This window comes from Beta vulgaris, chromosome 3 (genome assembly GCF_026745355.1).
Source record: "Beta vulgaris subsp. vulgaris cultivar EL10 chromosome 3, EL10.2, whole genome shotgun sequence".
In the NCBI taxonomy this organism is placed as follows: domain Eukaryota; kingdom Viridiplantae; phylum Streptophyta; class Magnoliopsida; order Caryophyllales; family Amaranthaceae; genus Beta; species Beta vulgaris.
Window position 1 is genome coordinate 19,857,798 of NC_079204.1, and position 16,566 is coordinate 19,874,363.

Genomic DNA, 16,566 nt, shown 5'->3' on the forward strand with positions numbered 1-16,566 from the left:
TAGCCTCGGGAGTTTTAAATTCCTTTATGGATCCCAAAATAATCTCCTTTGCTACTGAACTTGCACAATCAATGAGTTGAACTTCACTTTCAGGTACATCAACCCACGAGTCAAAAGAATCATCCGCAACTGCAACCCACAATTGAGAATTGGAATAATCGTCGAATTTGGAAGACCAATTTTCCATTTCCACAAAATTACAATAGGTTTTGATGAGAGAAAGAGAGAAAATTTTGGAAGTTTGCAGACCAAAAATTAATGGCGAGAGAGATAAAGAAGATGAAAAGTTGATGAACAGATAGAAATGGCAAGAGAGAGAAAGAAGGTTCCAGATTTTTTAACAAAAAGGGTGGGGTAAATAAACAGGTGGGATACATTGTTCATTAAACTATTATTATACTTATTTATGGGGAAGTGGGTTATATTATAAAAAATGAAAGCTAATATTATTTTAATTAGTGGACCCATACCAAATAAGGAAATGGGCAATCTATTTGGGACAGACATAAATGGAAAAATGGGCACTCTATTAAGGGACGGAGGGAGTATTATGGAAAAAAAGTTGATGTTTTCATGAAATAAAATAAGCAAAGAGTAAATAAAGTTTAATTGTAAGTATGTTACTTACTTTCCCTTCTTGCGAATCCCAACGCAACTTTATCCACTGATTACTAGTAATTCCGTGTGGTGGATCCATATTGCACATCTCATCGAGTGTCTTCTCGTCTGGTTTATAGTGATTTGATTTGAGAGAGTGTTTAAACTGCCTCCAACTTCTATTAGCATGTTTGAGTATTTGTTTGACGTATTCAGGACCGTCGGGAATCACAAACCGTGCCTTAGTTTGAACAAAGAAACAAGCTATATATTCGCTTTGTCAAAAGTTATTCACAACAAACATATTAGAGATAGCTACAATTGATCAATAGCCACATCAAACATATTAGTTGTATGCCTATCCTATGTACTTTTTAAAGGTTTCATAAGAATATAGCCAAAACTAAAACCAATATTATATCATTTAGTTCATACCTGTTAATATCATTTCATAAGCTTCATCTAGATTATGGTTTAATAGTCAATTTTGTTCTCTTCATGTCAAAGTTAATTTGTTTCACAAAGAATCTTATACATCAAATGAATTATCACATTCATAGCATCAACTTGAACATCATTAGTTTAGAGATTATGACAATAACATCAATCTTTACTGAAAATTAACAAGAACAATATGTTAAGGTCATAATACTACATCACATTGCTTGTTCAAATTACACTAACACAATGTCAAACACTGGTGTATGAGGTAGTTTTTGTGTTACATGGGCATTAAATGGCCCTTTTCATATCTCTCAATTTAGTCTTATATATGATCTGATTTCGTCGTTGAACTTGGAATATAAACAGATTGTTAGAGCTCTTGAAGGGAATATGTCCCTTACTGATTTTGGGTTAATAATTAGCAGAATAAGCATGCAATTTCCTTCATCAGCTCATTAGGAGTAACACTTGGACTCTATCAGCATAATCATAAGCAGATTCAAACAATTATTTGATGCTGCCGACTAATTACTACACATCTCTTATTTCTTGCTCTAGATCTATGGATGATTTGATGTGTTATGGGTTTGTTAGTTTCAGCCTACAACATTACATGGCAGCACACGGAAATGGACATTTTATGAAATAGTTTACTTGGTCCGGTGGAAGTCATATTTACTTGTGCAAAATGTTAGCTGTAATCATGCTTGCTCCATCCCTCAATGTTTTTCACACTTCCCTTAATGGATGTCCTGAACTGTGTTTCACACTTCTCGATTGCATACCTTCATGAGTTCTCTTTGTCACATTAGCTTTCTTTTCTTTTCATCTCTCTAATTTCCTTTACCTTTTCTTGACTTTCTAGTTTCTACTCACTTACAATTTTTAGTTCTACTTACATTGTCATCCTCTCATGTTTTGGTATAAGACCTACCACATCTACTTTCCCATCTGATCTACATTTACCCTACTGAGGAAATTTTCTAGGATGGAGAGTTATATAAAAAATCATCTTCGACTTCATGTATATTATCTGATGCACTTATGGTCACCCCCTCCATTATGGGTTTTACCTTTTTGGGTTCTCTCTGTCACTTCATGCATTATGGACCTTCTTGAGTTCTCTCTGTCACTTCATGCATTATGGATCTTCAAATATGTCACTGATATATATATATTATATATATATATAATATATATATTATTATATATATATATATATATATATATATAAGCCTTAAAATTACGATCCATTAAGGCTTTTACCTTTTTGGGTAGTGTCTATGGGTTCCACAAATATATATACAAAAATTACGATCCATTACTTGCTGGCAATACATTTCTTCATACCATGAAAACATCGGTTCTGTAGGATGTGTTATATCTCAATCTATGCTCTTTGATAATTTATGAAATTATCTTCATGTGTTCTTGCAAATATCATTTATATTATTCAGCTGGGTTAAATATTTCATTTCCTTAATTTACAGGCCAGAGATGGTTGTGGGATGGTACCATTCGCATCCTGGATTTGGTTGTTGGCTGTCTGGTGTGGATATCAACACGCAACAGGTTGAATTTTTCTATACATTAGCTGACTTTGGTATTCTATTGCTGATAATTAATGTCTACCTTAACATGTTCTGTATCATGTACTCTGCTGTCTCTGCTCTTTGCAGCAGTGTTATGCTTATATGGACTCTAAGGGGGCGTTTGGTTGCAACGGGGTAAAGGGAATGGAATCAAGAAAGGGAGAGGAGAGGAAAGGAAAAGAAAACCCTTAGATTTAGAACGTTTTCACAAATCACGAAAAAAGGCCAACCTTTTACCTATCAATGTTTTCTGTTTAACTAATACATGTCAGATCTTGTAAATCCTGTCATATCCTCAAACAATAAAATGAATTTACTTAATCATCAACACTCTTTCACATCATGCATATTTCCATACATCTGTTTTGTCCAAGCTGTTCTAAGGTCAATCACAACAGCAGTCTAGTATAGCATCATTACAGATTCTTACTCTGCCAACATTAGAGCTATGATGTTAATGAGTGAAAGTTACTTACTTTGATCTCATCTACCATCTTAGTTTTGAGATTCGTGTCGACAGAATGCCAATTTGATTCTCCAACCGGACAATATGTCTCAACCTTTGCAATGGTCCAATGAATCTAACCAACATACTTCCACCTTTCCTAATTGGTTGGCAAAACTCATTGAATTCAACGCAATATCTGACACCGTTATTACTCCACACGTCCATTATCGGAATAGGACCACTAACCAGTGCTATGTTACCCTGAGCATCTGCATAGAAAGAAACAACAAACAATTATATTACATATTAAAGTACTTAATAGTTCACCTTTATATCAAATGATAAACCAGATCCTTAATGAAGAATAAAAACAGAATGATTACCCTGCGTCATAACCTCCTCCTTGTCATCAAATTCTACATCTAAAGTCCACTATGGATAAGACTTTGGCCGTTGGGATTTCGATGTTTTTGACTTATGTAATGGTTCTTCACCACCTTTTTGGTTTGTTTGATGAGTCTGACAATTTCTTGTTGATGTATCAATATGATCAGAAGGTGGGATAGGACCAGAGCTAGTAGGAGGGTTTTTGAGTGGTTTTGGTGTAGTAAAAGATGGTCCTTTGTGAGATGGAATAGTAGGGGAGATATGAGTGGAAGGAGGAATACTATGTGACTTATGACCTGTGGAAGTAGAAGGGTTTTTGAGTGGTTTTGGTGTAGTAGAAGATTGTCCTTCTTGAGATGGAATAGTAGGGGAGACATGAGTAGAAGGAGGAATTCTATGTGACTTATGAGCTGTGGAAGTAGAAGGGTTATGAGGTTTTGGTGCAGCAGAAGATGGGTCGTTGTGAGATGGAATAGTAGGAGAGATATGAGTAGAAGGAGGAATACTATGTGACTTATGACCAGGGAAAGTAGAAGGGTTAATGAGTGGTTTTGGTGCAGTAGAAGATCGGTCTTTGTGAGATGGAATAGTAGGGGAGATATGAGTAGAAGGCAGACTACTACGTGACGTATGACCAGTAGAAGAAGAAGGGTTATTGAGTGGTTTTGGTGCAGTAGAAGATCGGTCTTTGTGAGATGGAATAGTAGGGGAGATATGAGTAGAAAGCGGACTACTACGTGACGTATGACCAGTAGAAGAAGAAGGGTTAGTGTAGTGAGTGGTTTCGGTGCAATAGTAGGTGGATTTTTCCATGTAGCTCCTGATAGTGGTGGTGTACTTTTTGTTGTGTTCAAACATGGAGGTTGAACCTTAGATGTAATGGTACTCGGTGGACTAAATGGTCCAAATCTGACACAAGGAGGAACTTGAAGTGGTTGTGATTGGAGATGTTGTTTTTTGGTTGGTTTGTGATGCATTTTCGGCCAAAGGTGAGGTGTTTGAGGTTGGTGACTCCGAAGAAGAATTAGGTTTAGTATTTGAGGCATGTATATCCCTCGTTCTCTTTCCTCGATAAGTCATCTCCTACAATATAGGGCAAGGCACATAAAAATAGAAGTGGTTAAAGAGAATAAAATCTGACAACAGTGAAAAGAGAGAAACCAAAAACATTTAGGAAATAGTTTAACATTTAGGCATGTAGAGCTTGAAAGTTATTACATATTTCCCTCCAAATGTCATTATTATGTACTTTCAATCTGGAATGCAGTATCCTCAACTAAAACCCAGAATGTAAAAAACAAGTAGCAGTCACTTTTCAGATCCAGTGCTATATTGGTTTCTACTGTCCATAAATCTCAAAGTTCGGGCTTTGTGATAAATAATGCAAGCATACAAAAAAAAAAATCACTTCCGACTGTGGTGAAATTGGCACCAAATAAGTTGAACTGAGCAATGTGATTCTATCCTAAAGAACAACTCTTCCTCTTGGACTCAAACCATATATTCAATAGATTGCACATAGAGGAAATGAACACTTGATTTCTTATCATATTAAACGATCAAATTTCCAGTGTTGGAAATTATGGATATCTTTGAGCTCACATAAAATCATAGTCATCATCATCATCATAGCCGGCAACAGCCAAATCATCATCAGGCTTACATATATTACTCAAATAATATTGACAAATAGACTGATTAGATAGACAGATCATCTAGATAGACAGACCATTTAGCAAACATTAAGGAAAATAATAGCTTATGACAAAAGATTGAAACACAACCTTACTTCTCTAAGAGTGTCATAAAATCCACCAAACACCATAATCTTGTGCTTGTACAGAACCTGCAGGACATTTCTTATAAGACGGATGATAGACAGATCTGCAACACTTAAAAGTAAATTACAAGAGTAAAGCAAATAATTGTAGATGCAACTTTTCACAAAAAAAGGAAAGTTCCAGAGCATGCATGATTAGCCACTAATAAAACCAGAGGAATACTCTTTCACATTGACCCAAATGCCTCAAATCCGCCACGTATTTGACACGTTCTCTTTCCTCAACCAGTCATTTGATATCTTCATCAGGATCAAGAAGCTACTTTATACAAATCCTTATAGGTCTACCATTGATAGATACTCTATCCTAAAGTCTGATAAAACCTATCCATTGGGCGAACTTTCTTTATCAGGAGCAGCTTTGCATGGAAGAGATCTTGCACTAGCTACAAATTATTTATCAAAATCCAACTCTCCTCACTAATGTAGCAGATAATATTGACAAATTACAGCAGAAAAATCAACGATAAAGTAGAAAAAATTCAGGCCTTAAAGCAATGAGAACAAAATGCAGCAATTTAGAGCAAAACCCAGACAACCCCACATCAGAAAATCAGTAGATCAAGCATTAAATCATAAAAACAACAATAATTTCCACAACAATAACTAGCTTTTAGTAAAAAGAAAAATCACTACAAACAATAATCTTTAGCAGACAAATAATAAACCAATCCAACTATCATTTCAAATGATATGAGCACTTACAGACAACAGATTGAATCACTCCTAGCGCAATCAAGACAGAAGGCGTGCTCTCACACAGACTCTGCAAAAATCACAAAATATCCACAACAAAACGTGAGCACATTCACTACAGCCATAATCTTAGCAAATAAGTCCTCTTACTTATTAGAATGACATGAAAAGATGACATATTAATTATTAATCATATACTTTAAAATGCATGATGGATATAGGTCCAAGAAAGAGTTATACAGCAAGGAAATGGGGAAATAGCAATTACAATATTATTAATGACTGAAATTTCAGTAAAACAGTTAAGGACACGAATCCAACATAAAAGAAAAAATATATAAATGAACAAGTAATTATAAGAACCCAAAACCCTACTATTCTAGAATCTCATCATCGTCGGGTATATCAAACAAGTCCCTAGGCTTAGTCTTAATTACATGAAGCCATCCTTTTTGTATCTCATCCTCACATAAAAAACTTGTTTTGCTTGAGAAGAGAAAACAAATGGATCATCTGGCAAATTTCGACCAGTGTGCATCAACTTCGAGAAGTTGACAGTTACTCTGCCACTTGGATATGTTTTACAACCCCTACGTATATCAACCCAGTCACAACGAAACATTACAACTTTGAAAGAACCATAATAATCAAGTTCAAATATGTCTTTGAGTTTTCCATAATACACTTGGCCATCGGCTTCAACCATCACTCCAGAATTTTGTGTCTTCCGAAACCGTTCACGATCCACAGTATCAAACTTATAACCATTAATAATGAAGCTTTTTATCCTTTTACCGCGGTTGCTTAAACCACCGGCTAATGTTTTTCTCAACTTTCCTTCTTGAGTGCTATCATCTAGGTTATGGACCTATGATTCCAAATAGATGGTTAAGTTAAACTTAGATTGATATATAAAACAATTAAGGCAACTTCAAATTTTGAAGCATATAACCTGGTTCTGCAACCAATCGGAGAATTCCTTAAGCCTCCACTGATTTTCGAGATATTCATTGGCTGCGACTCCATGCTCTTGTCGCTTTAGTTGTAAGAAATCACTTAAGAGAAAAAAAAGTATTTGTTAACGTTTTGATTATAGATATATTCACTAAACAATCCATAATGATACTTACTCAAATACTGGTTTCATCTCATCCGAATGAAGTAAAACATAGCGATGTGCTTGCTTTAAACTTTTGTCATCAAGACGGACATTTTCTCTCTTTCCAACGACACGACCACATGAGTTGTATAGATAGTTATGATGTGCGGAACACCATCATCATTCCTTTTTGGTCTAGTGAACATGGTCTCAACACTTTCTAAATATCTCGAGCAAAACGTAATTGTCTCCCATAAAAGGAACCCTTCAGCTATGGTTTATTGCTAACATGAGATTTCAAAAAGGCCAAGTACCTTCGAAAATAATGAAGTTGTGATTGGAAAAATTAGAAAAGAAGTTGATGGTGGTTTCTTATTACAAAATGATAAAGAAAATTTAGAAGAGTAATTGAAATTTGATATATTAACCTTTCAATAGGATACATCCATCTGTAATGAACGGTCCGCCAAGTTTAACCTCATCCACTAAATGAATTAGTAGATGAACCATAATTGTGAAAAATGTTGGTAGAAACTCTTTCTCCATCTTACAAAGGGTCAACACAAGATTTGACTGAATGGTATCTAACTCTCCTTTATCAATGGCAGTTGAACATATCTTCTTGAAAAAGTACGACAACTCCTCAAGTAAGTCAGTAACTTTTGTGGCATTTGACGCTCTTAAAGCAACCGGAAGGAGGTCTTGCATGAGGATATGATTGTCATGACTTTTCATATTAATAAGTCTGCGCTCCTTCATATTCACACATCTTTGCAAATTTGATCCATAACCATCAGGAACTCTAAGCTTTTTCAAGACTTTCAAAAACGTTCTTTTACTTCTTTACACATATTGTAGGCAGCTGGAGGCATATACTCTTTAACACGATTAGGATGAGATTGAAGCCAAAGATGAGATTTTATGTTTCGTTCTTTAAGAGCCTCCCTAGCTTTCTTATCATCTCTACTCTTTTCTGTGTCTAAAAGAGTTCCTAATAAATTGTCACACACATTCTTTTCAATGTGCATAACATCTAAATTATGTCTCAGAAGATTATGTTCCCAATATTCCAAGTCAAAAAATATACTTTTCTTTTTCCAAAGAACCTTTTCATCTTCATTTTCACCTTCATCATCCTCAATTTCATTATTAGATGTCCCAACTTCTTGTCTCCTTCTTTCTTCGATAAATTGTTTTTGATTTCCCGTAAACATAATTAACTTCTTCTAGTTACTTCAAATTTTGTCCCACTAGCAGGAACAGGAGCAAGACCATATTCCTTTTTCCCATCAAATAAATTAGCTTGAAAACGAAAAGGATGATCAATCGGCAACCATTTACGAGATCCGGGGTAGACAATTTTACCACCAAACTTATATGATTCGGTAAAATTGGCGCAAGAAGGGCAAGCTTTATAACCTTTTGTACTCCAACCCGACAACATAGCATATGCCGGAAAGTCATTTATGTGGAGTGTAATGCTGCTCGTAATTTAAATTTTTTCCGCTATAAACATCAAAAGCATCTACACCTTCCCACAACAATTTTAACTCATGGATTAAAGGTTGCAAGTACACATCAATATCAATACCAGGGCCATATTTTCCAGGAATAATCAAGGACAAAATAAATGAAGATGACTTCATACAAAGCCAAGGAGGCAAATTATATGGATCAAGAACAACTGGCCATGTACTGTAATTAGTGTTCATGAGACGATATGGATTAAAACCATCACTTGCTAGACCAAGTCTAACACTACGAGGATCTATAGCGAAATCTTATATCTCTTATCAAATCTTTTCCAAGCCTCTCCATCTGACGGGTGACTAATAATTTTTTCGTCCTTCCGATCAAAATGCCATATCATATCTCTTGCGGTATTAGATGACATGTAAAGCCTTTTTAGTCTAGGGATGAGAGGAAAATACCGCATTACTTTAGCTGGCACCCCCTTTTACATGTTTCATTACTTTTCTCATTTGCATCACTCTCCTTGCCTTTCAGATTTTGCCACCTTGATGTGTGGCAGATATGACACTCACTTTTGTCTGCGTATTCCCCCCAATATAACATACAATCATTTGGACATGCATGGATTTTCTCATAACCTAATCCTAGATCTTTTATTATCTTCATGCTTTCTAATAAGACGACGGGAACTCCATAATATGAGGAAATGCGTCTAATAGAAGTTCAAGCAACTTATTAAATGATTCAACAGACCAGTGTTCATACACTTAAGGTGAAATAAGTGTAATAGAAACGATAGCTTTGAAAAAGTAGTACACCCCTCATATAGACTCTCGTTAGAAGCTTCCTTTAGTCTTTTATACTTTGCCTCTTCTACGTTGGTGTTGGTTGATGCACATTCATCATCTACTTCGTATTGAAAATTTACCTCTTCATGCATCTCATTTAGATCTTCGTCATCGGAATCTAACTCACTTAATAACGGGGGTTCGTTAGTGGGTTGTGGACTACCAATCCTAAAAGCTGCTTTTAGTAACCCATCAATATCATCTCGACCAACTACTTTTGCTTGATCACTAGGGAACTCTAAGTTGGTATCCACTTGATGGTTAGAATGAAAAATCCAATTTGTGTAATTCTTGTAAAAACCGTACAATAAAATATGGCCTCCTACTTTCTCTAGTTTAAACCATTTATTTAACTTGCAATTATTACATGGACATCGTGTTTTTCCTTCAACAAGAGTCTCTTTAGCAAGTTCTAAAAATTTCATGCAACCATCATAATAAGCAGGATGACCTTTTTGTAAATTTATCCAACTAGAATCCATGTCTACAAAAAAAAACAATTACAAATAAGAACCACAAAGCTAAAAAAAAATCCATGAACATATATCTTAGAATAATTGCAAAATCATTACTCTCATGGTACGGAATGATTATGATATTACTCAACTTTTAAAATAAACTACCTAATAACAAGAAGCAATGACAATAATTAAAGAAAATGTACCTAGTCCACCCAAAGGTGCTACAAAAGGAAGAAGATTAATCCCCTTTGGCCACCTGCAATCTGCTTCACGACAACTATTGTAATTAGCAAAGATCTCTATAAAGAAAAACAAATATTATGTATAAGACTTATGAATGGTTTTAAATAGCAGTAACTACAATTATCCAAGAACAAAACTCCTTGTATAGAAAATTAGGAAAGTTTAGAAATCTAGAATTTACATCACCAAGAAATAACTACTTATAATAAGCAACATCTGAAAGAACAAAACTAAAGAAAACCACATTTTTGCAATATAACCACAGGGGAATCCATTAGACAGAAGAGATCAAGTTGCCTTGTATCTCGCATATCATGTACTAAATAAAGTTACAAAAATCAGAAAATTCAGGCCATGACATATATTTACTGTGGAATGTCAGATTAGCATCCATGAAAGGTCTTAAGACCTAGATCAACACTGATCATAAATCAGAATCTCTACGGCCTAAACCATCAACTTGGTTTCAAGTTTAAGGTGAGACATCAACAATATACAATAGATTAGCAGTATGCAATCATAGTGTCAGGGAACTACAAAAACATCCAAATATCGAATGAGTAGTGATCATCAACTTCTTGACAACAGCAGAGAAGATGTCAATTGAATTTCTCCAATGGCTACCGACAGAAAAAGAAAGAAATCAGCCTAACACTTGTCTTTCATGTGCAGTACATTCATTGCACTTATGCCAAGCCACCAAATCAATCTAATCCTCATGCAAGCTATCACAAATAACTACTTCTAGTATACTTTAATCCAGACATTTTCATCCTCCCAAGTAACCAGAATTTTTTTTTACGCATAATCAGTATAATAATAAAAGCAAACAAGTCAAAATTCTGATTCAAAAGGCAAGAAACAAAGCAGAAACCAAAACAAAACACAAACAAGAGTATAATCTGAGTGAATCCAACACCTAACTGAGCATAACGAAACCCAAAAAAAGCCAGGATTTCAACTTTTAGTAGATCCAACACCTAACTGAGCATAGTTATAAAATTACCCGCATTCAATCCTTTTTACTTTCGAAATCAATGAGCACAAAGAATTCTTTACACCCTTAGGTGCAAAGAAACGAGAAATTGGGATGAAAAAGTAATCAATTTGTGATCGAGTGAAATTACAATACTTCGAACGAAAAAAAAAAAGAGCAATTGATGAGCGAATTGAGAAATTCGAAGAATTGGAATGAAAAAAAAAAAAAAGAGACGCATACCTGATGAAGAAGGTGGTTATGGTGAGCAATTGATGAGCGAAGGTGGGAAGAAGATGATTCGTTTTTCGTTAACTACCATAGAGCTTCTACATTAGTGTTTCACTCACAATTTTCGCGTGCAGTTGCTTTGGGAGTGAGAGTGGGGTTTTTTTGAAAACAAATTATCATTTAATTATTTTCTCTGAAATTTTAGGCGCTTCACTCACAATTTTCGCGTGCAGTTGCTTTGGGAGTGAGAGTGGGGTTTTTTTGAAAACAAATTATCATTTAATTATTTTCTCTGAAATTTTAGGCGCGGGAGTGATACTAGGAGTGCCTACCCGTGTAATGAGGACGCTTAAAAGCGTAGCCAAAATTCTCGACGCTTAAAAGCGTCGAGATACTACGGAATCCATTTCCTCCACTCAACACTTATGCCGGGGCGTCGAGCATAAAGCGTCTAGAAGGTAAGGGTTTTCTAGTAGTGTCTAATCTTCACTTTTCCCCCTTTCCCCTCAAATCTCTAATCTATTTTTTTCTTATGGTATTAGGGTCCATAATTAATTTGCACAAAATGATTCAGTTTTCTTTGTTATGGGTCTTCATCGCGTTATTGTTGGAAATTGGAGTTTGAACCAAGAGATTTTGTTTTAGGCCACAACTTCCCACTAAATTTAGCAATAATTATGATTGATTAAATGAGATTTCAGCAACTTTTCTTGGTAGAAGAACATTTGTAGGTATCCTTTGCTATCAAAAACTTCAAACTAACTTCTAAACCCTACTTATTTAATTATTTTTTTTAATTTTTAGCACTCACCAAACCCTAATTCGGCTTTGTGATTGTAGGTGGCCAAACACCATTGTCTCCTTGCCATCGGACTGTGTCGTCTCTTTGCCACTGTCTCCTTGCCGCCGGACTGCCCTGCCGCCTCTAGGTACTCTTTAAATTATTAGTTTATATTACTTTGAAGTTTAAGTTACTTTAATTGTATAAGTTTAAGTTACTATATAATTATCACAATAATTTATATAATGGTTTGTTTATTAAAGGTTCTAAAAGTTAAAAACTTTATTATTGTCACAATAATTAATTTATTGCACATTCGTTTATTTAGTTTACATTATTTGAAATGTTTATATTATTTTTTGACATATTTGTTTTCGTGTAAAAAGTTTGGATAATGTTATAAATCTAATTTAAGTGTTTAAATAAATATGTTTGCATCATCATGTGCCTAGATACCAGTTCAAGGTATACTCATTAGGAGTAAACCTTGAATAGTCCCTGATTGGGACTGTTCTTGGACATTTGACCTCACTTAGGTGGTGAATGTATGCCTTTTTTTTCACTTCTATGTAATATGCGGTGATGTTATTTCTCTATGTTGTTCTCTGGGTACATATGTAAGCTTTTACGAAGCTCACATTGTGTACTTGGAAAACTCATGGGAAATGCTGCTGAATTTTACGTAGAAGCGAATAGTTGGTATACATTCACTAGTGGGGTTAGACATCCAAGAATGGGTTAGATTGGAGTGATAAGGACTTTTGGACATCATTTTAAACCCATATGTATTTCACATAAATGTTTTAATTGTACGTATGTGGGTTGTTAATGACTATTGTGATTGAAATGGTTTAGAACTGTAGAATTGGTCACCATGAAACGGAAGGAGCATTGGTGGATGTATGATAGATATGATAATGGGAGTAACTTGAGTCCCAAGTTCTTGAGGAGGGTTGATGAATTCATTGACTTTTACAAAGCAAATCCTAAAAACCCAGGTAAGAATGAAGTTAGATGCCCGTGTCCGAAATGCAAGAACAGATGTATGCATGATGTAGACACGGTTAAAGTGCATTCATATAGCAAGGGATTTTACTACGATTGGTATTCTCATGGTGAAAAGTTACCTCAGTCCGCATAAGAGACATCTGATCCATACCGTGAAATGTTTTTTGATGCGCTTGGCCGGGAATAATCCAGAACCGTCCAGTTGAAGAGCCTAGTGGAATGGAGGAGGAGCCTAATCCTCAAGCAAAGGTGTTTCTTGACCTTTTAAAGGCTTATGAGGAACCGTTGTACGAAGGGATTCATTGCATTCAAAGAATAAATGTTGGATGGATTCATTGCTATTAGTGCATAGGCAACATTGCAATTGACAAGCAATGTTCCATCTACTAATCTTGTCTGTTGTAGGCAGCCTGTTTTGAACAGCTAATTAACCACAAAAGAAATTTACTTTTAGGACTGGCTCCATTATTACAGATTAGTCTCCTCCACTCAACTTTCTGCATCTCCCCTTGAATTATCTTGTAGGTATTTTTATACTGAATTTACCCTGATGCATAACATTTTCCCAACTCTCTACCTGTTCAAGAAGCTCTCTGGTCTTTAGAATTTTCCTCAGATTCCTAGACGTATTATTGTTAATTACAACATTATAAACACCATGTCTCCTCATATAGTAAGCAGTAATCCATCTCACGCAAAGCTTACCAGGCTTAGCGGAGATAGCCCAAAGGAGCTTTAACAAAGGAGCTTTGTTCCAGTTAGCCATGTGAATCAAATTCCACCCTCCTGCCACCTTAGGTCTGCAAAGAGTCTGCCATGCTACAGGGGCTTTCTTGGAATCCATAATCTGACCAGTCCATAGAAACTTTCTACATACTCCTTCAACTGCCTTGATGATCTTCTTTGATAAATGGAATATGCGAGCCTAGAAATTCTGCATACTGCTCAAAACACTTCTAATCAGTTGCAACCTGCTAGCATAGCTTAGATGCTTAGTCATCCAACTCTGAGCTCGAGCTGTAATTTTTTCAACTAACACCTTACATTGAGAGGCGTTAAGTTTCTTGGAAGCAAGAGGAACTCCAAGGTATTTGAAGAGTAAACTCCTAATAGGAAGATGAACAGCGTCTGCAATCTCCTGACTCTCTTCATCTGTCACACCAGCTAGGTATATGTTACTTTTGTCAACACTAGCCACTAACCCAGAGGCCTCATGGAACTTCTTAGAAGCATTCATAATCTTACCAATAGACCTAACATCAGCCCTAGCAAACATCAATAAATCATCAGCAAACATGAGGTGATTTAGATTAATTCTCTCACATTTAGGATGATAATTGAAGTTAGGATCATCTTTTAATTCCTTCAAACATCTACTAAGGTACTCCATGCTGAGGGCAAATAAAAAAGGAGTCAGGGGATCTCCTTGTCTTAAGCCCTTCTTAGCTTCAAAAGGGATAGAAGGAACTCCATTTATGACAATTGAGTAGGATACACTTCTAACACATGCCATAATCCAACCTACAAAAGTGGTAGGGAACCCAAGTTCAAGCAACATTTTCTCCAGGAATGGCCACTCCACTGAGTCATAGGTCTTCTTTATATCCACCTTAATAACACATCTTGGTGATATATGTTTTTTGGAGTAACCCTTAATTAGCTTTGTAGCTAACAAAATATTATTTGCAATATATCTATCTGGGATAAACCCAGCTTGATATTCATCCACCACCTCCTGAATCACTAGTTGCATCCTATGGGTGAGAATCTTAGATATAATTTTATACAAAAGTGTACAACAAGCAATTGGCCTGAATCTTTTGCACACATAGCTTGTGTAATTTTGGGCACCAGTGTAATAACAGTATTGTTAACTGGCTTATGAAGGTAGGCATTTTAAAAAAAACTCCATTTCTCCACTATAAACATCCTGTTTAATAATATGCCAACATTTTCTAAGGAAAAATGCATTAAAACCATCAATACCAGGAGCCTTGTTGTCATCTATGCCATGCAAAGCTCTATCAATTTCCTCAGAAGTCATTGGGTGGATAAGAGAAGCTCTGGTGTCAAGGGTCGGAACTGGGCCAGCCCTGAGTGTAGTTAAACCAATAGCTGTCAATCTAGGAGCATAAGAACCCAATAAGACCTTATAAAATTTCACTAGCTCCTCTGTAATTGCCTCTGTAGATGTAAGGGTCTCACCTTGGGCATTTTGCAACATCCCAATTCTGTTTCTAGCTTGGCGAATCTTGACTGCAGTGAAGAAGAATTTGGTGTTGGCATCCCCTTTAGTCATACAGTCAATCCTGGCCTTTTGCCTAACAATACTATCTTCCACATTAGACCAATGTCTAAGGCTATTTATTAACTCTTTCTCCTCCTGGTGCAATTGAGAATCATCATTCATAGCCCTGTCATTTTGAAGCATTTGGAGCTGCACTCTAATATCCTCCACCTTACCATGAGCATTGGAATAGTGAGTACTCTGAAGATTTTTCAGAGCTCTTTTGACTGTTTGTAACCCTTTCCAGACTTTCTTCATATGATGATGATCATTCGCAGTCCTCCAAGCTTCAGTCACAACATCAAGGAACCCTCTATCATCATCAAGCATGTTAAGGAACTTGAAAGGCCTACCCTTCACCTGGGATGCTGGCGGGAAGGTAACAACCAAAGGAGTGTGATCAGAGATACCACAAGGTTGGTATTTTACCATCATCTCAGGGAAAAGCTCCAGCATGCTATCAATAATTACAACCTTATCAATTCTACTACATATTCTTAGACTACTAAGTCCTTTGTTACTCCAAGAGTAAAACAGCCCACATGAAGGAGCTTCCAACATATGAGATGCATTCATAAACTCCACAAAATCTTGAGTTTCTTGCTCACTGATAGCTACTCCATTCAATATATCTTCAGCACTCAGCACTGCATTGAAATCACCAATACAAATCATAGGATCGTTTGTATTCCTAACAAGCCTTTCTAATTCTTCCCATAAAGGCCTTCTTATCAGCAATAGTATGAAGTCCATAGACCACTACTAACAAATAGATTTTCGTTAAAATCCTGAACCTTAAGTCCTATACGTTGTTCAGACTTACTAATTACATTCACTATTAATTCCCAGGTTTCCACCCAAACCAAATCCTCCCTCTAGGAGAAAAATCATAGTTATTTTCCCACCTCCACTGGTCACCAAACTTCTTTTGCAACTTCAGACAATTTATGACTCTCACCCTAGTTTCAAACAAAGCACATCTGTTAACAAGATGTTGCTGGATAACCTACTTCACCTCCTTTATTTTTAGAGGTTTATTTAAACCCCTCACATTCCAAGAGAGCAGCCCCATTAAGAAAGATAAGGTTTGATCCCCCCCCAGGTTTTCCTGAGTCCAATTAAGAAAAGGCCATGCTGCCATCTTTGCTAAAAGCC

General features: G+C 35.9%; 2 protein-coding genes across 2 annotated transcripts; both read right to left on the reverse strand.

Annotated features, from left to right (window-relative positions):
• Positions 1-3,513: 3,513 nt before the first annotated feature.
• Positions 3,514-4,281, reverse strand: LOC130590772 (uncharacterized protein PB18E9.04c-like). Its single transcript, XM_057393321.1, has one exon. It carries the CDS (start codon positions 4,279-4,281, stop codon positions 3,514-3,516), a length of 768 nt encoding a protein of 255 aa, XP_057249304.1.
• Positions 4,282-15,003: 10,722 nt separating this feature from the next.
• LOC104906989 (uncharacterized) lies at positions 15,004-16,164 on the reverse strand. The gene has a single exon (XM_010695838.2). The coding sequence runs from the start codon at positions 16,162-16,164 to the stop codon at positions 15,004-15,006; it is 1,161 nt and encodes a 386-aa protein (XP_010694140.2).
• Between the last annotated feature and the right edge of the window lie 402 nt (positions 16,165-16,566).